The sequence below is a fragment of the Gracilinanus agilis genome, chromosome 1, assembly GCF_016433145.1.
Source record: "Gracilinanus agilis isolate LMUSP501 chromosome 1, AgileGrace, whole genome shotgun sequence".
Classification (NCBI taxonomy): Eukaryota; Metazoa; Chordata; class Mammalia; order Didelphimorphia; family Didelphidae; genus Gracilinanus; species Gracilinanus agilis.
The window spans coordinates 90920048-90936105 of NC_058130.1; the positions used below are offsets into that span (position 1 = coordinate 90920048).

General features: G+C 42.2%; 1 protein-coding gene across 1 annotated transcript in view; it reads right to left on the reverse strand.

Annotated features, from left to right (window-relative positions):
• RNF123 (ring finger protein 123) overlaps window positions 1–16058 on the reverse strand; it is a 112376-nt gene that overhangs the window by 26499 nt on the left and 69819 nt on the right. Inside the window, exons 31-34 of the mRNA XM_044677720.1 lie at window positions 12065–12204; window positions 11480–11668; window positions 6658–6733; window positions 6134–6218 (exon numbers count right to left, since the gene is read on the reverse strand). Of these exons, the coding sequence (XP_044533655.1) occupies window positions 6134–6218; window positions 6658–6733; window positions 11480–11668; window positions 12065–12204 (490 nt within the window). The remainder of the gene's footprint in view (window positions 1–6133; window positions 6219–6657; window positions 6734–11479; window positions 11669–12064; window positions 12205–16058) is intronic.

Sequence of the window (16058 nt, forward strand, 5' to 3'; positions counted from 1 at the left end):
CCTCTCTCTCCCATGCCCTCTTTGTGTGTAATAGAATATTCTATTTTCTTATTCGCTCAAGTTTCTCTTGGTGACCCCTGCTATTCTCCCCCTTTTTCCCATCCCCCATGCCATCTTAGATTATTTAGTGTTCCACCCTCACCCTATTAATTATTCTTCTGATTACTATAATAGTGAATATTATAATAGTGAATAGAATTCACTACAGAGAATTATACATAATATTTCTCTACAAAGGAATACAGATAATTAGATCTCACTGAGGCCCTTAAAAAGGCAAATTTAAAAATTATAAGTTTTCTTTCTTTCCCCTCTGTATCTTATTTACCTTTTCAGGTTTCTCTCGATTTTTGTGGTTGGATATCAAACTTTCCATTTAGCCCCGGTCTTTTCTGTGCAAATACCTGGAATTCTTCAATTTTGTTGAATGCCCATACTTTCCCTTGGAAATATATAGTCAATTTTGATGGGTAGTTGATCCGTGGTTGCAGGCCCAGCTCTCTTGCCTTTCTGAATATTGTATTCCACGCCTTGCGGTCTTTTAGTGTTGAGGCTGCCAGATCCTGTGTGATCCTGATTGTTGCTCCTTGATATTTGAATTGTTTCTTTCTGGCTTCTTGTAAGATTTTTTCTTTTGCTTGGAAACTCTTGAATTTTGCAATGATGTTTCTTGGTGTTTTCCTTTCTTGATCGAATGCCGCAGGTGTTCTATGAATCCTTTCAATGTCTATATTGCCCTCTTGTTGTAGGACTTCAGGGCAATTTTGCTGAATTATTTCTGTTAGTATAGAGTCCAGGTTTTTATTAATTTCTGGTTTTTCTGGAAGACCAATTATTCTCAAATTGTCTCTTCTAGACCGGTTTTCTTGGTCTGTCACTCTCTCATTGAGATATTTCATGTTTCCTTCTATTTTTTCAGTCTTTTGGCTTTGTTTTATTTGTTCTTGTTGTCTTGAGAGATCATTAGTTTCTACTTGCTCAATTCTAGCCTTTAGGGATTGATTTTCGGCCATAATCTTCTGGTAATCGGCCATAATCTTTTGATTTTCGGCCATAATCTTCTTGTTTTCGGCCATAATCTTCTGGTATTCCTTTTCAATCTGGTCATTTCTTGTGTTCAATTTGCTTATCAGTTCATTTGGTTTCTGAGCCTCGCTTTCCAGTTGCAAGATTCTACCTTTTAAGCTGTTATTTTCTTGCCAGATCTCTTCCATTTTCCTCAAAATCTCAGATTTGAACTCTTCCATAGGTTGTGAGGAGTTTTCCTTATTTGGGGAGGGTCTGGATGGTTGTTTGTTCTCCTCCTCTGTTTGCTCGGTTGTCTGGATTTTCTCTGTGTAGAAGCTGTCGAGTGTTAAAGACTTCTTTTTTTTGTTATTATTCTTTCTCTTCTGAATTTCCTGTAACTGGTTAGCCATCATTAGCCCAGCAGCTTCTCAGGTTTATCCTCGCTCTCAGTGTCTGTCTGAGATCTATTGGCTCCTGAGGACTGAGATCTCTTTTTTTCCAAGGTCAAGCCCCCTGGTGGATTCCCTTGCTTGAACCTCTGCAGGAGGTTTCTTTACAAGTCTCAGGGCGTTACTTCCACAGTCGTATACCCCGTCTGCACTGGTTCCCCACTTAGGCTTTAGTTCCTGGTTGTGTTTACCTCCACCCACGCCTGCCTCTGCTCAGCCGGCGCTCCGCTCCCAGCGTCCGCTCCCGCGCGCGCGCTCAGATTTCGCGTGAGTTCTTGACTTAATGGGGTCCTAAGTCTTGCTGCTCTCAGGAACAGGTCCCAGAGCTGCTGATGACTCGATGGGTGCCCCAAACTTGCTCTATTTCTTTTTAGCTGGGTTCAGAGCTATAGGAGAGTGTGGAGGGGGTGGGGGTGGGGCGGTTGCTCAGCTTGCGCTTGAGTGAAAGCCCTTTTTAGCTTGGAAATGTCTCGATTCCACGTACCTTCCACGCTGTGTCCTGTTGTGGGGTTCCTCCGTTCGTCTGGACTTGTTTTTATGTCCCCTTGAGGAGTTTTGTGTGTTTCGGTCAGGAGAGGTTTAGAGCTGCTTCTTACTCTGCCGCCATCTTAACCCGGAAGCCCTCCTCCCTATGTTTTAAGCCGTGATCCATCCACAGTCACCCTCTTAGCCAGATAATTCTTCGCCAAACCAATTTTTTTCTTTTATATTTTATGTCTTTCCAAAGGCAACAGTGAGGAAAACACAATGTGTGCCCCTATGTATTTAGTTTCTTACTCAAGAATTCAAAATCTTTGGCAATACTTTGTGGGTTCCTTCTGGCAGTATCATTTGCGCCCACATGAATCACCAAAAGTGGGCAGCAGTTACGTGTTTTGATGAGACTTATGAGGTTTTGTTACATTTTAGATATATGTCCCAGGAAGACAACAGACTTTTATTATTGTTATTAGCAGGTAGACAAATAGCTATCTCAATGCCCTTGAGCAGCTAGACACATTTTCACACACTCTGTAAACCCCTTCTTCCCAAAATCTGCTCCTCTCCCAACTTCCCTTTTTCTGGGAATGGTCCCATTTTTATCACTGTCACTTAGGCTCAGAATAATTTTTAACTCTTCCTCTCCTCGTCCCTTGCCTTGTCTTGTCAATTGTCTCTACTGCCCAAAATCCCTCATTATCTGCTCTGCTTCTTTTCACTCCATCACCACTCTAGTTCAAAAACCTTTATCGCCTTTGCCTGAATTACAACCATCCTCTAACTAGTTTCTTACTGCCATGCAATCTTTTCTTCAGCCTGTCCTTAGCAAGTTTTCTAATGTGCCATTCTGATCATGTACTCTTTTAATTTAAAAAAGAAAACTTTCTCCAGTGGCACTCCATTGTGTATGATCCTGGCATTCAAGGGCCTCCAAAATCAGACTCTACTTTCCCACCCTTGCCTTATATTACCCCACTCACATATTCTTCAGGTAAATTCAATTTTTGTTAAGCACCTACCAATAGGGACTGTGGAAGAATTGGGTTCAAATCTTGCCTCTGCCTCTTAATATCTATGTGAATTTGGGCAAGACACTTAACCTCTATAAGCCTCAGTTTCCAAATCTATAAATGGATGGGGTTAGATTATATAGCCTCTGCGGTCTATTTTGTCTTTACATTTGTACTTTTGATCCTATATTCTTAGCATGGCACAGTACCTAGTCAACGGGGATACAAATTCAAAAATGTTCTATTGGAGGGAATATAACAAATAGACATAAAAATACAAGGTAATTTGAGGAAGGAGAAAACATTAATAATTGGGAAAGTCATGGATGGCTTTGTGGAGAAAGCAACATTTGATCTTGATTCTTGAAAATAAGGATTCTTAGAGGCAGAGATGAAAAGCACATTCTAGACATGGAGCACAGAGCTTATGCAGATGCATGGAGGTGAGAGATGGAAAGTTGAGTCTGAGAAATACCTCGGAGTCTGGGTAGAACATTGTGAAGGAGAGTAATGTGAGATAAGGCCAAAAGATAGTTTGGAGCCAAATTGTAGAAGGTCATTTAAATGTCAGGCCAAGAAAAAGATTTTCTCCTAGGAGCAACAGAAAACTCCTGAAGGTTTTTGAGCAAGGGAGTGGCAGAATCAATTTTATGCTTAAGGAAGATTATTTTAGCAACTGAGTAGAGGATTGGTTGGAAGAGGAGAAACCAGAAGTAGGAAGGCCAATTAGGATGCTGTTTCAATAGTCCTCATGAAAGGTGATGAGGACCTGAACTAGGGTGGTAACAGTGACTAAGAAAGACATATTATGGAGGTAAAAACCAAGATTTGGCAATTGTTTGAATGAGAGAGGTAAGGGAAAGGGAAAAGACAAGAATGGGTCCCTATAAGAATATTGTTCTTCAGACAAATAAGAATTACTCTTGACAGAAATAAGGAAGTTTAGAGAAGGGGAAAAATATGAATTCCATTTTGGACATTTTAAGTTTGAGATGCTGATGGAACATATAGATAGAGATGTCCAGCAGGTAAGTGATGATTCGAAACTAGAGTTCAGGAGATTAGGGGAGGATATAGGAAATTGGGGATTGTCTGCATAAAAATGATAATTGGACTCCTGGGAGCAAATGAGATCACTAAAGGAGAAAATGAAGAATGAGAAGAAGGCCCAGATATAGGAAGACACCTTACTCAGGGGGAAGAAGCTAGGTGATGAACAATCAAGGGAAACTAAAAAAGGAATAGTTAGAAAGAAGCAGAAACGGGGGAGAACAGTGTTATGGAAAGGGAAAAGAAAATATCTAGGACGGTGATTCCCAAAGTGGGTGCTACCGCCCCCTGGTGGGTGCTGCATCGATCCAGAGAGGCAGTGATGGCCACGGGTGCATTAATCTTTGCTATTAATTGCTATTAAAATTTTTTAAAAATTAATTTCCGGGGGGGGCTAAGTAATATTTTTTCTGGAAAGGGAGCGGTAGGCCAAAAAAGTTTGGGAACCACTGATCTAGGAGAATTAGTGTCCAAAAGTTAATTATGTCAAAACATATAGAGATGATAAAGATGAAAATTAAAAATTAAAAAAAGACCACTGGATTTAGCAGTTAGTATTTATTTAGTAACCCGGGCTACTTAACACTTGCCTCCCCATTCTATTAATTAGGTATTATCTGGATAACTCAACTTCCACCACCTGTAAAGCCTTCAAAGTGAGATCTTTATACCTCAAGAGTTAGTCTAACTCTTCACACAAGAAAAATCAAGTGGATGAAAAATATTGTCTAGTCTATGACATGCAGTTCAAAAAATAGATTTAGATCTGGAAGGGACTTTAGAGGTCTCTGAGTCTAGATATAGAGATAGCTCATTGAACTTATCCATAAGTACATATATTATGAACAGATATAGTTAATAAACAATATGATAAGTCCAAAATTTAACAGGAAAAGAAGAGTGGGCAGGATTGGCTTTGGCAAATTATATGATGCTTTTAAGGACTCAAAACTTCTCTCAGAAACAAAAGTCAATTTTTAAAATATTAACATAGTTCTGGAAATGCTGAATGGTTACAAATCATGGAATACCAGTCTCCAAAGAATTAAAACTGCAGGTCACACAAAAGACAAAGAAGAAGCACATCACAGATGTGAACATGCTGCAAAATATTGTCAATGAAGAATTGGGTTAGATGTTATCAAAGAAATGTTATGATTAGAAAAGGAGGTAGGTTGGCCATGCAGCAAAAATGAGCAAAAAAAAAAAAATTACCAATGAATAAGTCACTGGTTGTCTACCCAACATCAAAAGATCTTTGCCTCCAAAAGGCAAAATCAGGAACAAATGGTAGAAGTTGTAAAGACATGAAGTTAGCCTTGATGCCAAGAGAAACTTCCTAACAGAACTAAACAAAAGTGAAATGGGTTCTCTTAAGAGCTGGTGGGTTTTCTCTCCATTGATGTCTTCAAGCATGACCATTTGTCAAGTATATATTGAATCCTTTTTTGTGTATTGGCTATACTACACAGCTGAGAAAGTCCCCTCCAACTTTCAAATTCTATGATTTGTGATTGACAGGAAAGTCCTCAGCATGTAGAGGATTTACAGAAGGGCAAAGATAAGCTTCATATGGGGTACAAATGCATGGAAGAGAAAGTATTTCCCCCATTAGAATGCAAAGTTCTTAAGAGCCCAACCTTTCTTGTATCTATCTGCATATTCCTCAGTGTTTAGTACAGGGAATTACACATAGTAGATCCTTAATAAATTTCTGTTGAAGCCTTAGGTTATTTCTCTGGATGTAGAGTCTAATCTCCCTCCCCAGAATAAGAGTTCCCCAACATTAAGGATCTCTTATCCACAACATCTAATCTGAAATTTGGAAAGAGCCTTGTCATGATGTCAAGAATTTCCATAAGTAATCCCCAGGCCATGAGCTTCCAAAAGAGCTTCACTTTATACAACGACACCTATTACCCAGCTCCATCCCCAGGTCCAGCCAGAGATACCCTTTCTGTGGTGACTTTGAGTTGTCCAAATACAAATTACTGGACCCAAAATATTAGAAACTTGGGCAGCCAGAGAGCCTGGGGGTGGGCATGGAAACACAGGTACAAAGCTTTTCTTGCAAGTTAAGCAGTCACAAAAGCCTCTGCTCAATAGGATGAGAAGTAAATCACACAATATACTCACCCCTCTATATCACTGTCCACTAGGAGACGGACTAGAATGCCAGTCACAGCAACAAGAATTGGATAGTGGTCTACGCTTTCCAAGCCTAGGGATGAGAGATCTCAGTTAGGTCTCATCTCAGCTTCCCTTTTTGCCTTTTTTGCTTCAGAAAAAAAGCCCCAGTTAGCCCAAATGTTGATTTAGGTGGCCTCAGAAGTATTCCTGAATCCTGAGAGGGAGTCCCTTTTCTTTAATAGCAGACACTCTAATCCCTAATTCCCCAGGTATCTCTTCAATAATCCCCTGAGGGCCTGTATGGGGAAGACATATTTGGAGTAAAATGGATAGCACCAACCCCAGGTGCTCAGGATAGAGTGAAAGATGTAGAAGAACTTTGTGTTCCACCAGCCCCCCACAATCTGGGAGAGCTAGAAAGTAGAGCTCTGAATGGGAGCTGGGCTGAGATGAGATGCCTAGGCAAATGTCTCTGAGATGGGATTTGAGGTTTTATTTCAGATTTAAGAACAGTTTAGAGGGAGACTCACCAGGTAGCCGGAGATTAACTACTCGGTCAAACAAGTTTCTCTCTGCTGTCACACGGTTCAGGACCTGGTTCAGTAGCTGATGGGAAGAAAGGTGGTGAGTTAGAGGGGAAGCCTTAGAGGTTGTGAGCTAGAGCAGCATGGCCCTCTACCCTAGGGAGTTGTCCTTTTTCTGCTCCCACCAAGCAAATGAGGCTCCCTGATTTGACCACTCCATGATCCCTATCCCCTACAATACAGACAATACAGAAAAAAATACTCTTTTTCCCACTTGGGTCATCTATACTTGTATTTGTGAACTTCTGGCATGTTTTCCTATCTTTTATGAGGCATTTTCCTCCTTCCCCTTTGTTTGGGACTATTTTCTTAGGTAATTATGATAACAACTCACTTCTACAGTACTTTAAGGTGTACAAAGTCCTTTGTTCTTAACAAGCCCCTAAGGTAGGTACCACAAGTACTGTTATCTGTTTTACAGGTGAAGAAGTTGAGACTCAATAGGCTCCAGGACTTGTCAATGATTGCACAACTACTAAGTGCTGAAAAGCATTCAAACCCAGACCTTCTGGCTCTGAGTCTAGGGCTCTTTCCACTCTAAGACTGGGCCTTGGCATAGTAAATAAATAGGGACCTAGGAGTGGAAAATCAAAAGCCTACCAGCAATCAGGAGGCTTCCTGTTTGCCTAGAAATGATACAGGGGCTATTAAGCAGATAGATGAACTCAGTTCAGAATGCGCAGTGGGTCACCCTAAAAACACATCAGGAAAAGAAAGTGGCAGTATACAGGGGAGGGTTACCATTCTGTTATAGGTCAGGATAGGAGCTTAATGCCAGAGGACAAAGTGGCTATTGGCCTAAAGAATTAGGGGAGGGGAGCTAGGAAGCTCAGGGGATAGAGAGCCAGGCCTGGAGATGGGAGGACCTATGTGACCCTGGGCAAGTCACTTAACCCCAATTGCCTAGCCCTAACTGTTCTTCTGCCCTGGAATTGATACTCAGTATTGAACCTAAGTCAGAAGATAAGGCTTTAAAAAAGAAAAAAAGGAAAAAAAAAAGAATGGGGACAAGACAGACCTGGAGCCCTTTAGCTAGAATAGTTGAGCAACTCTGGACACCATCCTGCCTGGTCTGAGTCATCTTTTGGATTACCTGCCTCCCTAATGTAAGTATATCTGTACACTGTCATAGGGACTAAAGGATGCAAAGAGAGTTTGCAATTAAAAGTGACTTAATCTATTGAATGATGTGATTAGCCTTAGGTTGTCCTGCTCTGTGGCTGACAAAGTTGTTGGGGCAGAGGACTTTCCCCAAAGAGAAATCGGGTCACCATGACATCTGAATGATGAAGGAACCTAAGAAGAAGAAATGGTTATTCAAGAGATTGCAAGAACAAAGAACATGGATACCAAAGAGAAGAAGCAAGCCTCAAATGACCACCAAGGGGCCAAGGCAGCAACAAGAAACCAAACAATCAACAAGTATTTATTGAGCACTTATGGCTATGCATTGGGCTAGGCACTGAGGATAGACAAAAATTAGAAGTCCCTGGCCTCAAGAAGTTTACATTCTACTAGAGTCAGCATGAGCATATGTGTTGTATGTGCTAAATAGATATGATCTAAAAAAGAAAATGATGGGGGGTAGGGCACTGGCAACTGGGAGGATGAGGAAAGACTTCATGTACAAAGTGATACTCGAGCTGTGTTGAAGGAAATAAAAGATCTTGGGAAATGGAGAGGAGAAGGTGGTGTATTCCAGGCATGGAGGGATGCTAATGCAAAGGCATAAAGGTGGGAGATGCTGTGTATGATGAACAGAAAGATCAACTGACCTGGGCCATGGAGTACATGAAGGGAAGCAATGGGTAATACACTTGGAAAGGCTATGATGGGCTATAAGGGCCCAATACATGAGCTTGTATTAATTCCTAGAGGTAATAAAGAACTACTGGGATTTATTGAGTAGGGAAGTCATGGGGTCAGAGCTGGGCTTTAGGAAAGTAATGATCACTGTGTGTTGAAGATGGTTGGAAGCAGGGAGAGACTTGAAATAGGAGGACCAATTAGGAAACTATTGAAATAGTTCAGTTGAGCCTGAACTAGTGTGTGACTATGAGGATGAAGAGATCAAATATGATCATGAGAGATGTTGTAGAGGAAGATATGACAAGATAGAGCAACCAACTGGATATGTGGAGGAAGTGAGAGTGGAGAAGCAAAGATGGCCCTAAGGTTGGGAAACTAAGTGGCTGGAAAGATGGCGGTACCCTGAGTAGAAAAATGGAAGAGTGAGTTTTCAAGGAAAGATAATGAGTTCTGCTTTGGACATACCATGTTTGAGATTGCTATAGGATATCCAATTCAAAAATTCTACTAGACAGCAATATTCTGGAACTTGGGAAAGAGACTAGGGTTGGATAGATAGTCAAGAAGCATTTGTTAAATGCCAACTATGGTCAGGCACTATACTAAGCACAGATCTAAGAATCATCTGTACAGAGATGATAACTGAACTTCCAGAAGTGGATGAGATGGTATAGAGCAAAAAGAAAAGAGAGCCTAAGGGTATCCCCACTACTGGGGGTGTGTGGGGTGGACTTAAAAGTTGCTGTCAGACAAATAGGAGGAGAATGAGAAAAGAGCAGTGAACATTCAGAGAAGTGAAAGGTTCTGGGAAAAGAGGGCGGCTGATAGCAGCAAGTTTCAGAGAAGTCAAGAAGGTTGAGGATTGAGAAAAAAAAACATCAGATCTGACAACTAAGAGAGCACTGACAACTTTGGAGAGAGCAGTTTCAGTTAGGTCAGAAGTCAGATTCCAAAGTTTTGAAAAGGGGCGAAAGAAAAAGTAAAAGCAATGAGCACAGAAAGCTTTTTATAGAAGTTTGGCAATGAAAGGAAGAAGAGACAGAACAACAAAGTGGGAGAGAGGGGCACATTTGTAGGCACCAGGAAAGGAATGCTAAAGAGGGAGAGAACAAAAATGGAGGTGGGGAGGGTGGGAAGACAAAGAGAGAAGATGACTGTGGGAAAAGAAGAACCAGACAGACCAAAGCTGAACTAGTGAACTCAGGCGACAGTGTCCAGCCTTATCAAATTGAAGGCATATATAAGACTACACAGATCAAAATAAACATCCTTGTGGGACATCCTAAAGAAATGATTAAGTGAAATCTGGGGATAAGCAAAGTCAGCAGCCATCATGGAGACTGGAGGAGAATGGAAGGAAATTTAATGTTCACAAAAGTATGTATATAATGTGGGCAGGCTTTGTATCTTAGAGCAAGCCCACTCCCTGTACTTAGCTGAGGCTATGGAGGCTCAAGAAAACACTGCTCTACATTCCTTTGCCACCTATTTCCTAAAGCCACATTTGGGGGAGGAGGGAAAGAAGGTAAAATCAGAAGCCAAAATATACACAGCTCAGTGAGGTAACATGTACAGTGGTTAAAAGCACTGGCTCTGGAGTCTGAAGACCCTGGTTCAAAATCTACTTCTAAAGTTTATTCCCTCTATGGTTTCCTCATCTACAAAATGAGTGGCTTAAATCAGGGGAGCCACTCAGAATCTAGGATCTTCCAACCCTTTTCCTTCACAACAAAAATACCTAAAATCTGCTTCTAATCCATAGGGAGGCAGGAAGGATATTAGAAAGAGCCCTGGGTTTAGAGGCAGGGGCCTGCCTTGAGTCCTAGATCTGCTACTGACTATATATGGGGCCACCCTCAGACAAGTCATTATCCCTTTCTAAGTTTCAGTATCTATACTTGTGAAATGAGGTGACTGTATCTGATGAGCTCTAATTACCTTGGAGTTAATGCCTTAGTATTTATTCCCATTATATTTATGTGGAATGTGTTAATCACAAACCCAGAGAATATACACATACAAACAGATATACGTGCATATACACACACAGCTATCTGTCTCCTCCATTAGAATGCAACTTTGTAAGAGTTGATTGCTTCATTTGTTGTATTAGTATTTCAGAGGTCTAGAACAGTTCCTGGCATATAGTAGGTACATAATTAATACTTGGTGATTGATTGATTGATTGATTGATTTCTAAGGTCACTGGTCATTTCCATTTGAAAACTAATCTTATGTAGGTAAAGATTCAGGGGTAATTAGCCTGACAGATCTCTGAGCTGAGGAAGGCAAGAAAACCAGACTGCTTATAGGCTTGAGCCAAGGCTTAGAATCAGCCAGATTCCTAGGACCAAAGGACAAAATTCCTTTAGAGTGGCTCCCCAAGGAGTTCTATCCCAGGAAGCTGCCTCGGCATACAGCCCAGACTGGATCTAATAATATACTGCTCCATGGCTACATTATTCCCCCGGGTTTGACTTGGAGAGGCCAGTGAACTGTGGGGCTCCATGTCCATACTACACATTCTCTGTTGGTTTGGAGATGTCCAAGTCCACCAAGAGGAGGGATGGCAATGGGCAGCAGGGGAAAGACAACTGGTCTTGAAGTATGAAGAACTGGGTTTGAATGCAGTCTGCCATTGACTGAGCAGCCCTGAGACTGCCACTTAATCTCTGGGAGCCCCAGTGATTGCACTACCTACCTCACAGAGTTTAGAAATGTGAGTGCTGCTATTATGCTCAGTTCACTTTGCACTGCTCCCAAGTGCAGAGTCAAGAGCTGCTCCAGCCTCAACCAGGCCTTGGTAAAGCAGAATGGCAGTTCCTAACAGTCTGTGCCAAACCTTGCTACAGCTACTGTCCTGGAGGTCCCAAGGAGGCTGGGTGAGAATGATGAGGGAACCCCCTGCCCTGGTGGGAACAGAGACAGCTGGCCCTCCCTACCCGCCCCCCTCGCCAACCTGGGCCAGCCTCCGGAGCAGCAGTTCAGAGGAAGGCCGGTTCCAGTCCAGGAAGATCTCGGGGGCCAGGGTGACCGTCATCTCCAGCACCCGGAGCAGGCTCACTGACAGGTCAAAGCAGGTGGCGCACACCTTCAGCTGACGACTGTCCACAAAGTTCCTTTCCAGGCGCTCGGCTGCTTGTTGAATCTGAATTCCCACCCCCACCCCCAGCCAAGGGCAGGATCAGCAGTGCCAGCTCCCCTGGTGCAGGGGCATTTAGACCTCCCCCAGCTCTAAGATCTCTTGTCCTCTTCCTCTCCCCCTTCCCCGATGATATCTCCTAAGAGCTCCTTCTTGGCCTGCCCCTGTAGCTGGGTCTCCCCCAGGTTGTGTGAGAGTGTGAGGATCTGAACAGGTTCCCTGGACTTATAGCTGGACAGACCTTAAACATCTAGTCCAACCTTCTCATTTTACACCTGGAGAAACTGAGACCCAGAGGAGGGGAAAGTGCCATGTCCAAGGTCACACAGCCTATGGGCACGGCCAGGACCTGACCTCAGGCCCTCTGACCCCAAATCCCGTGCTCCTCCTGTGCTGGCTCACCTCCTGGATCATGCCAATGAACTCAGAGAAGGCCCAGTTGAGCTGATTGAGGACACTGTTGAGGAAGCTGGGTGCCATTTCCCGGTCACTCCGCAGCAGGTCGGCCATGTGCCCCTGCAGTAAGATAGAGGGGCACGGCTCTGCAGACAGAAGGAAAGCGGGTGGATTAGCCTGGCGGAGCAGCGGTACAGAGAGGCTGCGTCCCTCCAAAAGGAGGCTTCGGTCAGATCTCCCACCCGTCCCATCGGTCCCCCAGCCTGACACAAAGAGAAGCCGGGGCCATCTTGCCCCACGCCCAGTGTTTGGGGCGCTTCTCTGCAGACCGGCTCCCAGCACCCTGGATACGAATGGCTTCCGTGTCTTAATTCATGCCAAAGTTCAGGCCTGAGGTTTGGCCCTCATCCTGCTCAGTTCATTTTTTCCTTGCTTGCCTCTTCTACTACCATATCTGGCCAACTAAACTGGACAGCACTGGATTATAGATTTAGCACTATGACAGGTCACATGATCCAGAAGAGAGTAGCCAACTGTCAAAAAAAGATCACAGACGGAGAGCCAAGAGGGACCTCAGGGGTCATCAAATCCAACTCTCTTATTTCCTAGATGAGGATACGGAGGCTCAGAAGTTAAGTGATTTGCCCAGGTCCACAGAGTCAGTGCATATCTGGGGTAAGATGTGAATCCTGACTCCAAGTCCAGCATTCTGTCCACTATACTGTCATACCTCTGGCTGTTCTGAGCACTTCAGGATTTCTTCCCATTCACTCTAATATTTGATAGTCTTGCCACAGCCACAAAGTAGGGGCCCATCAGTGCCAGTACCCAGGTTGAAGGTCAAACAAAAAGCAGAGAATCTTTCCTTTGAGGTGCTCATGGTTCCTTCTCCTGGACCTTGTGGAACAGTTTTACCTCCAAAGGCCAAAGGTCCCCAAGCTGGGGAGAGATGGCTTCTCTGCCCTGGGAAGTGCCACCACTTTGGCTGCTTCTCTCTGATGCCTTTCCTCTCCTTCTCCTCTTCCCCCCGGCCCTCCCCGACCTTGCCCTCCCTTCTCTCTTCTCTCCCTCTTGCTATCCTAGCTCTTGCCATCCCTGCCACATTTTGTTTCAGGCATGCATTTGGCTCCAGGCCTGAAAAGAAAGTCTCTCCTCAGCACAACTTCTCTGCTCTGCTCCTGACCTTGAAAAACTCTCCTTCAGTCTTGCTCTGTCACACCTCATTCATCACACCCGGGGAAGCCCTGCCTTTTTCAGCATTCTCACAGATACTCCATTTCTTCAGCCCTGCCATTTGAAAAGGCCTGTCCCAGGATGCTAACTCTAGTGTGTTCCATTAGGATTTTGCCAGGCCCCTGACCCCAGAATTATAATGGATATATTTTAGTCCTCTAAACTGAGGGCCAAACTAAGCTATCTCAGGTCCCCCTCCAGTCCCAGGATCATAACTGGGCTTCCCAGTCCACCCAATCCTATCATTATAATGGGGGCTATTTCAACAAGGTGTTATAAAATGTTATACCTTAGTGCTGGAATAGGGCTCTCCCAGTTCTCCACTTTTAGTGACCTATCAAGGCTATCCTAGTCCTCCATCTTTAGGGCTCTACCAAGGCGATCCTCCTAGCTTCAGGGTCCTACCAGGGCCATCCCAGTTCTCCACTTTTAAAGCCCTATTGGGACTATTCTTAGTGCTCTAAAAGGGCTAACACACCTCAGTTCTCCAAATTCAATCATAAAAAGTGCTGCCCTCACTCTCCTGGGCCATAATAGGGCTCCCTTAGTTTGGCTGAACTCAGCAAAGTTATCCCTTTGTAACCACTATAATGCCAGTTTGTTTTGGGGTTTTTTCCCCTCTGTCCTTCAGTATTAGTAGTATAGGCTAGGACTAGGCCTGTTTTGGCCCTAGGGTTAGGGCACTAGTTCTCCTGTATTCTCACACTAAACTTCTGAAGGAATTGACAAGCCATCAAGAAATCCCCTAAGAAAAAACCCCCAGGGCCAGATGGATTCACAAGTGAATTCTATCAAATATTCAAAGAACAACTAATCCCAATACTATACAAATTATTTGATAAAATAAGCAAAGAAGGAGTTTTACCAAGTTCCTTTTATGACACAAATATGGTACTGATTCCAAAGCCAGGCAGATAAAAAATAGAGAAAGAAATCTCCCTAATGAACATAGATGCAAAAATCTTAAATGGAATACTAGCAAAAAGACTAAAGCAAGTAATTAAGAAAATCATTCACCACGATCAAGTGGGATTTATACCAGGAATGCAAGGTTGGTTCAACATTAGGAAAACCATCCACATAATTGACCATATCAACAGTCTAACAAACAAAAATCACATGATTATCTCAATAGATGCTGAAAAAGCCTTTGACAAAATACAGCATCCATTCCTATTGAAAACACTGGAAAGTATAGGAATAGAAGGACCTTTCCTAAAAATAATAAACAGTATATACCTAAAACCATCAACAAACATCATATGCAATGGGGATAAATTAGAAGCCTTCCCAATAAGATCAGGAATAAAACAAGGATGCCCATTGTCACCTCTATTATTTAACATTGTACTAGAAACACTAGCAGTTGCAATTAGAGAAGAAAAAGAAATTGAAGGTATCAAAGTGGGCAAGGAGGAGACTAAGCTATCACTCTTTGCAGATGATATGATGGTCTACTTAAAAAATCCTAGAGAATCAACTAAGAAGCTTGTAGAAATAATCAACAACTTTAGCAAAGTGGCAGGATACAAAATAAATGCACATAAATCATCAGCATTTCTATACATTTCTAACACACTAGAGCAGCAAGAAGTAGAAAGAGAAACACCATTCAAAATCACCCTAGACAATATAAAATACCTAGGAATATACCTACCAAAACAAACACAGCAATTATATGAAAACAACTATAAAACACTTTCCAAACAAATAAAACTGGATCTAAACAATTGGAAAGCCATTGATTGCTCATGGGTAGGACGAGCTAACATAATAAAAATGACAATTCTACCCAAATTAATTTACCTATTTAGTGCCATACCTATCAAGCTACCAAAAAACTTCTTTACTGAATTAGAAAAAACTATAACAAATTTCATTTGGAATAACAAAAGATCAAGAATATCAAGGGAAATAATGGAAAAAAATGTGAAGGAAGGGGGCCTGGCAGTACCAGATATTAAACTATACTATAAAGCAGCAGTCATCAAAACAATATGGTACTGGCTAAGAGATAGAGAGGAGGATCAATGGAATAGACTGGGGATAAATGACATCAGCAAGACAGTGTATGATAAACCCAAAGAGCCCAACTTTTGGGACATGAATCCACTATTTGACAAAAACTGCTGGGAAATTTGGAAAACAATATGGGAGAGATTAGGTCTAGATCAACATCTCACACCCTACACCAAGATAAATTCAGAATGGGTGAACGACTTGAATATAAAGAGGGAAACTATAAACATGTTAAGTGAACACAGAATAGTATACTTGTCAGATCTCTGGGAAAGGAAAGACTTTAAAACCAAGCAAGAGTTAGAGAAAATCACAAAATGTAAATTAAATGGTTTTGATTATATTAAACTAAAAAGTTTTTGTACAAACAAAAACAATATAGTCAAAATCAGAAGGGAAACAACAAATTGGGAAAAAATCTTTATAACGAAAAACTCTGACAGGGGTCTAATTACTCAAATATATAAGGAGTTAAAGCAATTGTATAAAAAATCAAGCCATTCCCCAATTGATAAATGGGCAAGAGACATGAATAGGCAATTTTCAGGTAAAGAAATCAAAAGTATCAATAAGCACATGAGAAAGTGTTCCAAATCTCTAATAATTAGAGAAATGCAAATCAAAACAACTCTGAGGTATCACCTCACACCTAGCAGATTGGCTAAAATGAAAGAAGGGGAGACTAATGAATGTTGGAGGGGATGTGGCAAAATTGGGACATTGATGCATTGCTGGTGGAGTTGTGAAC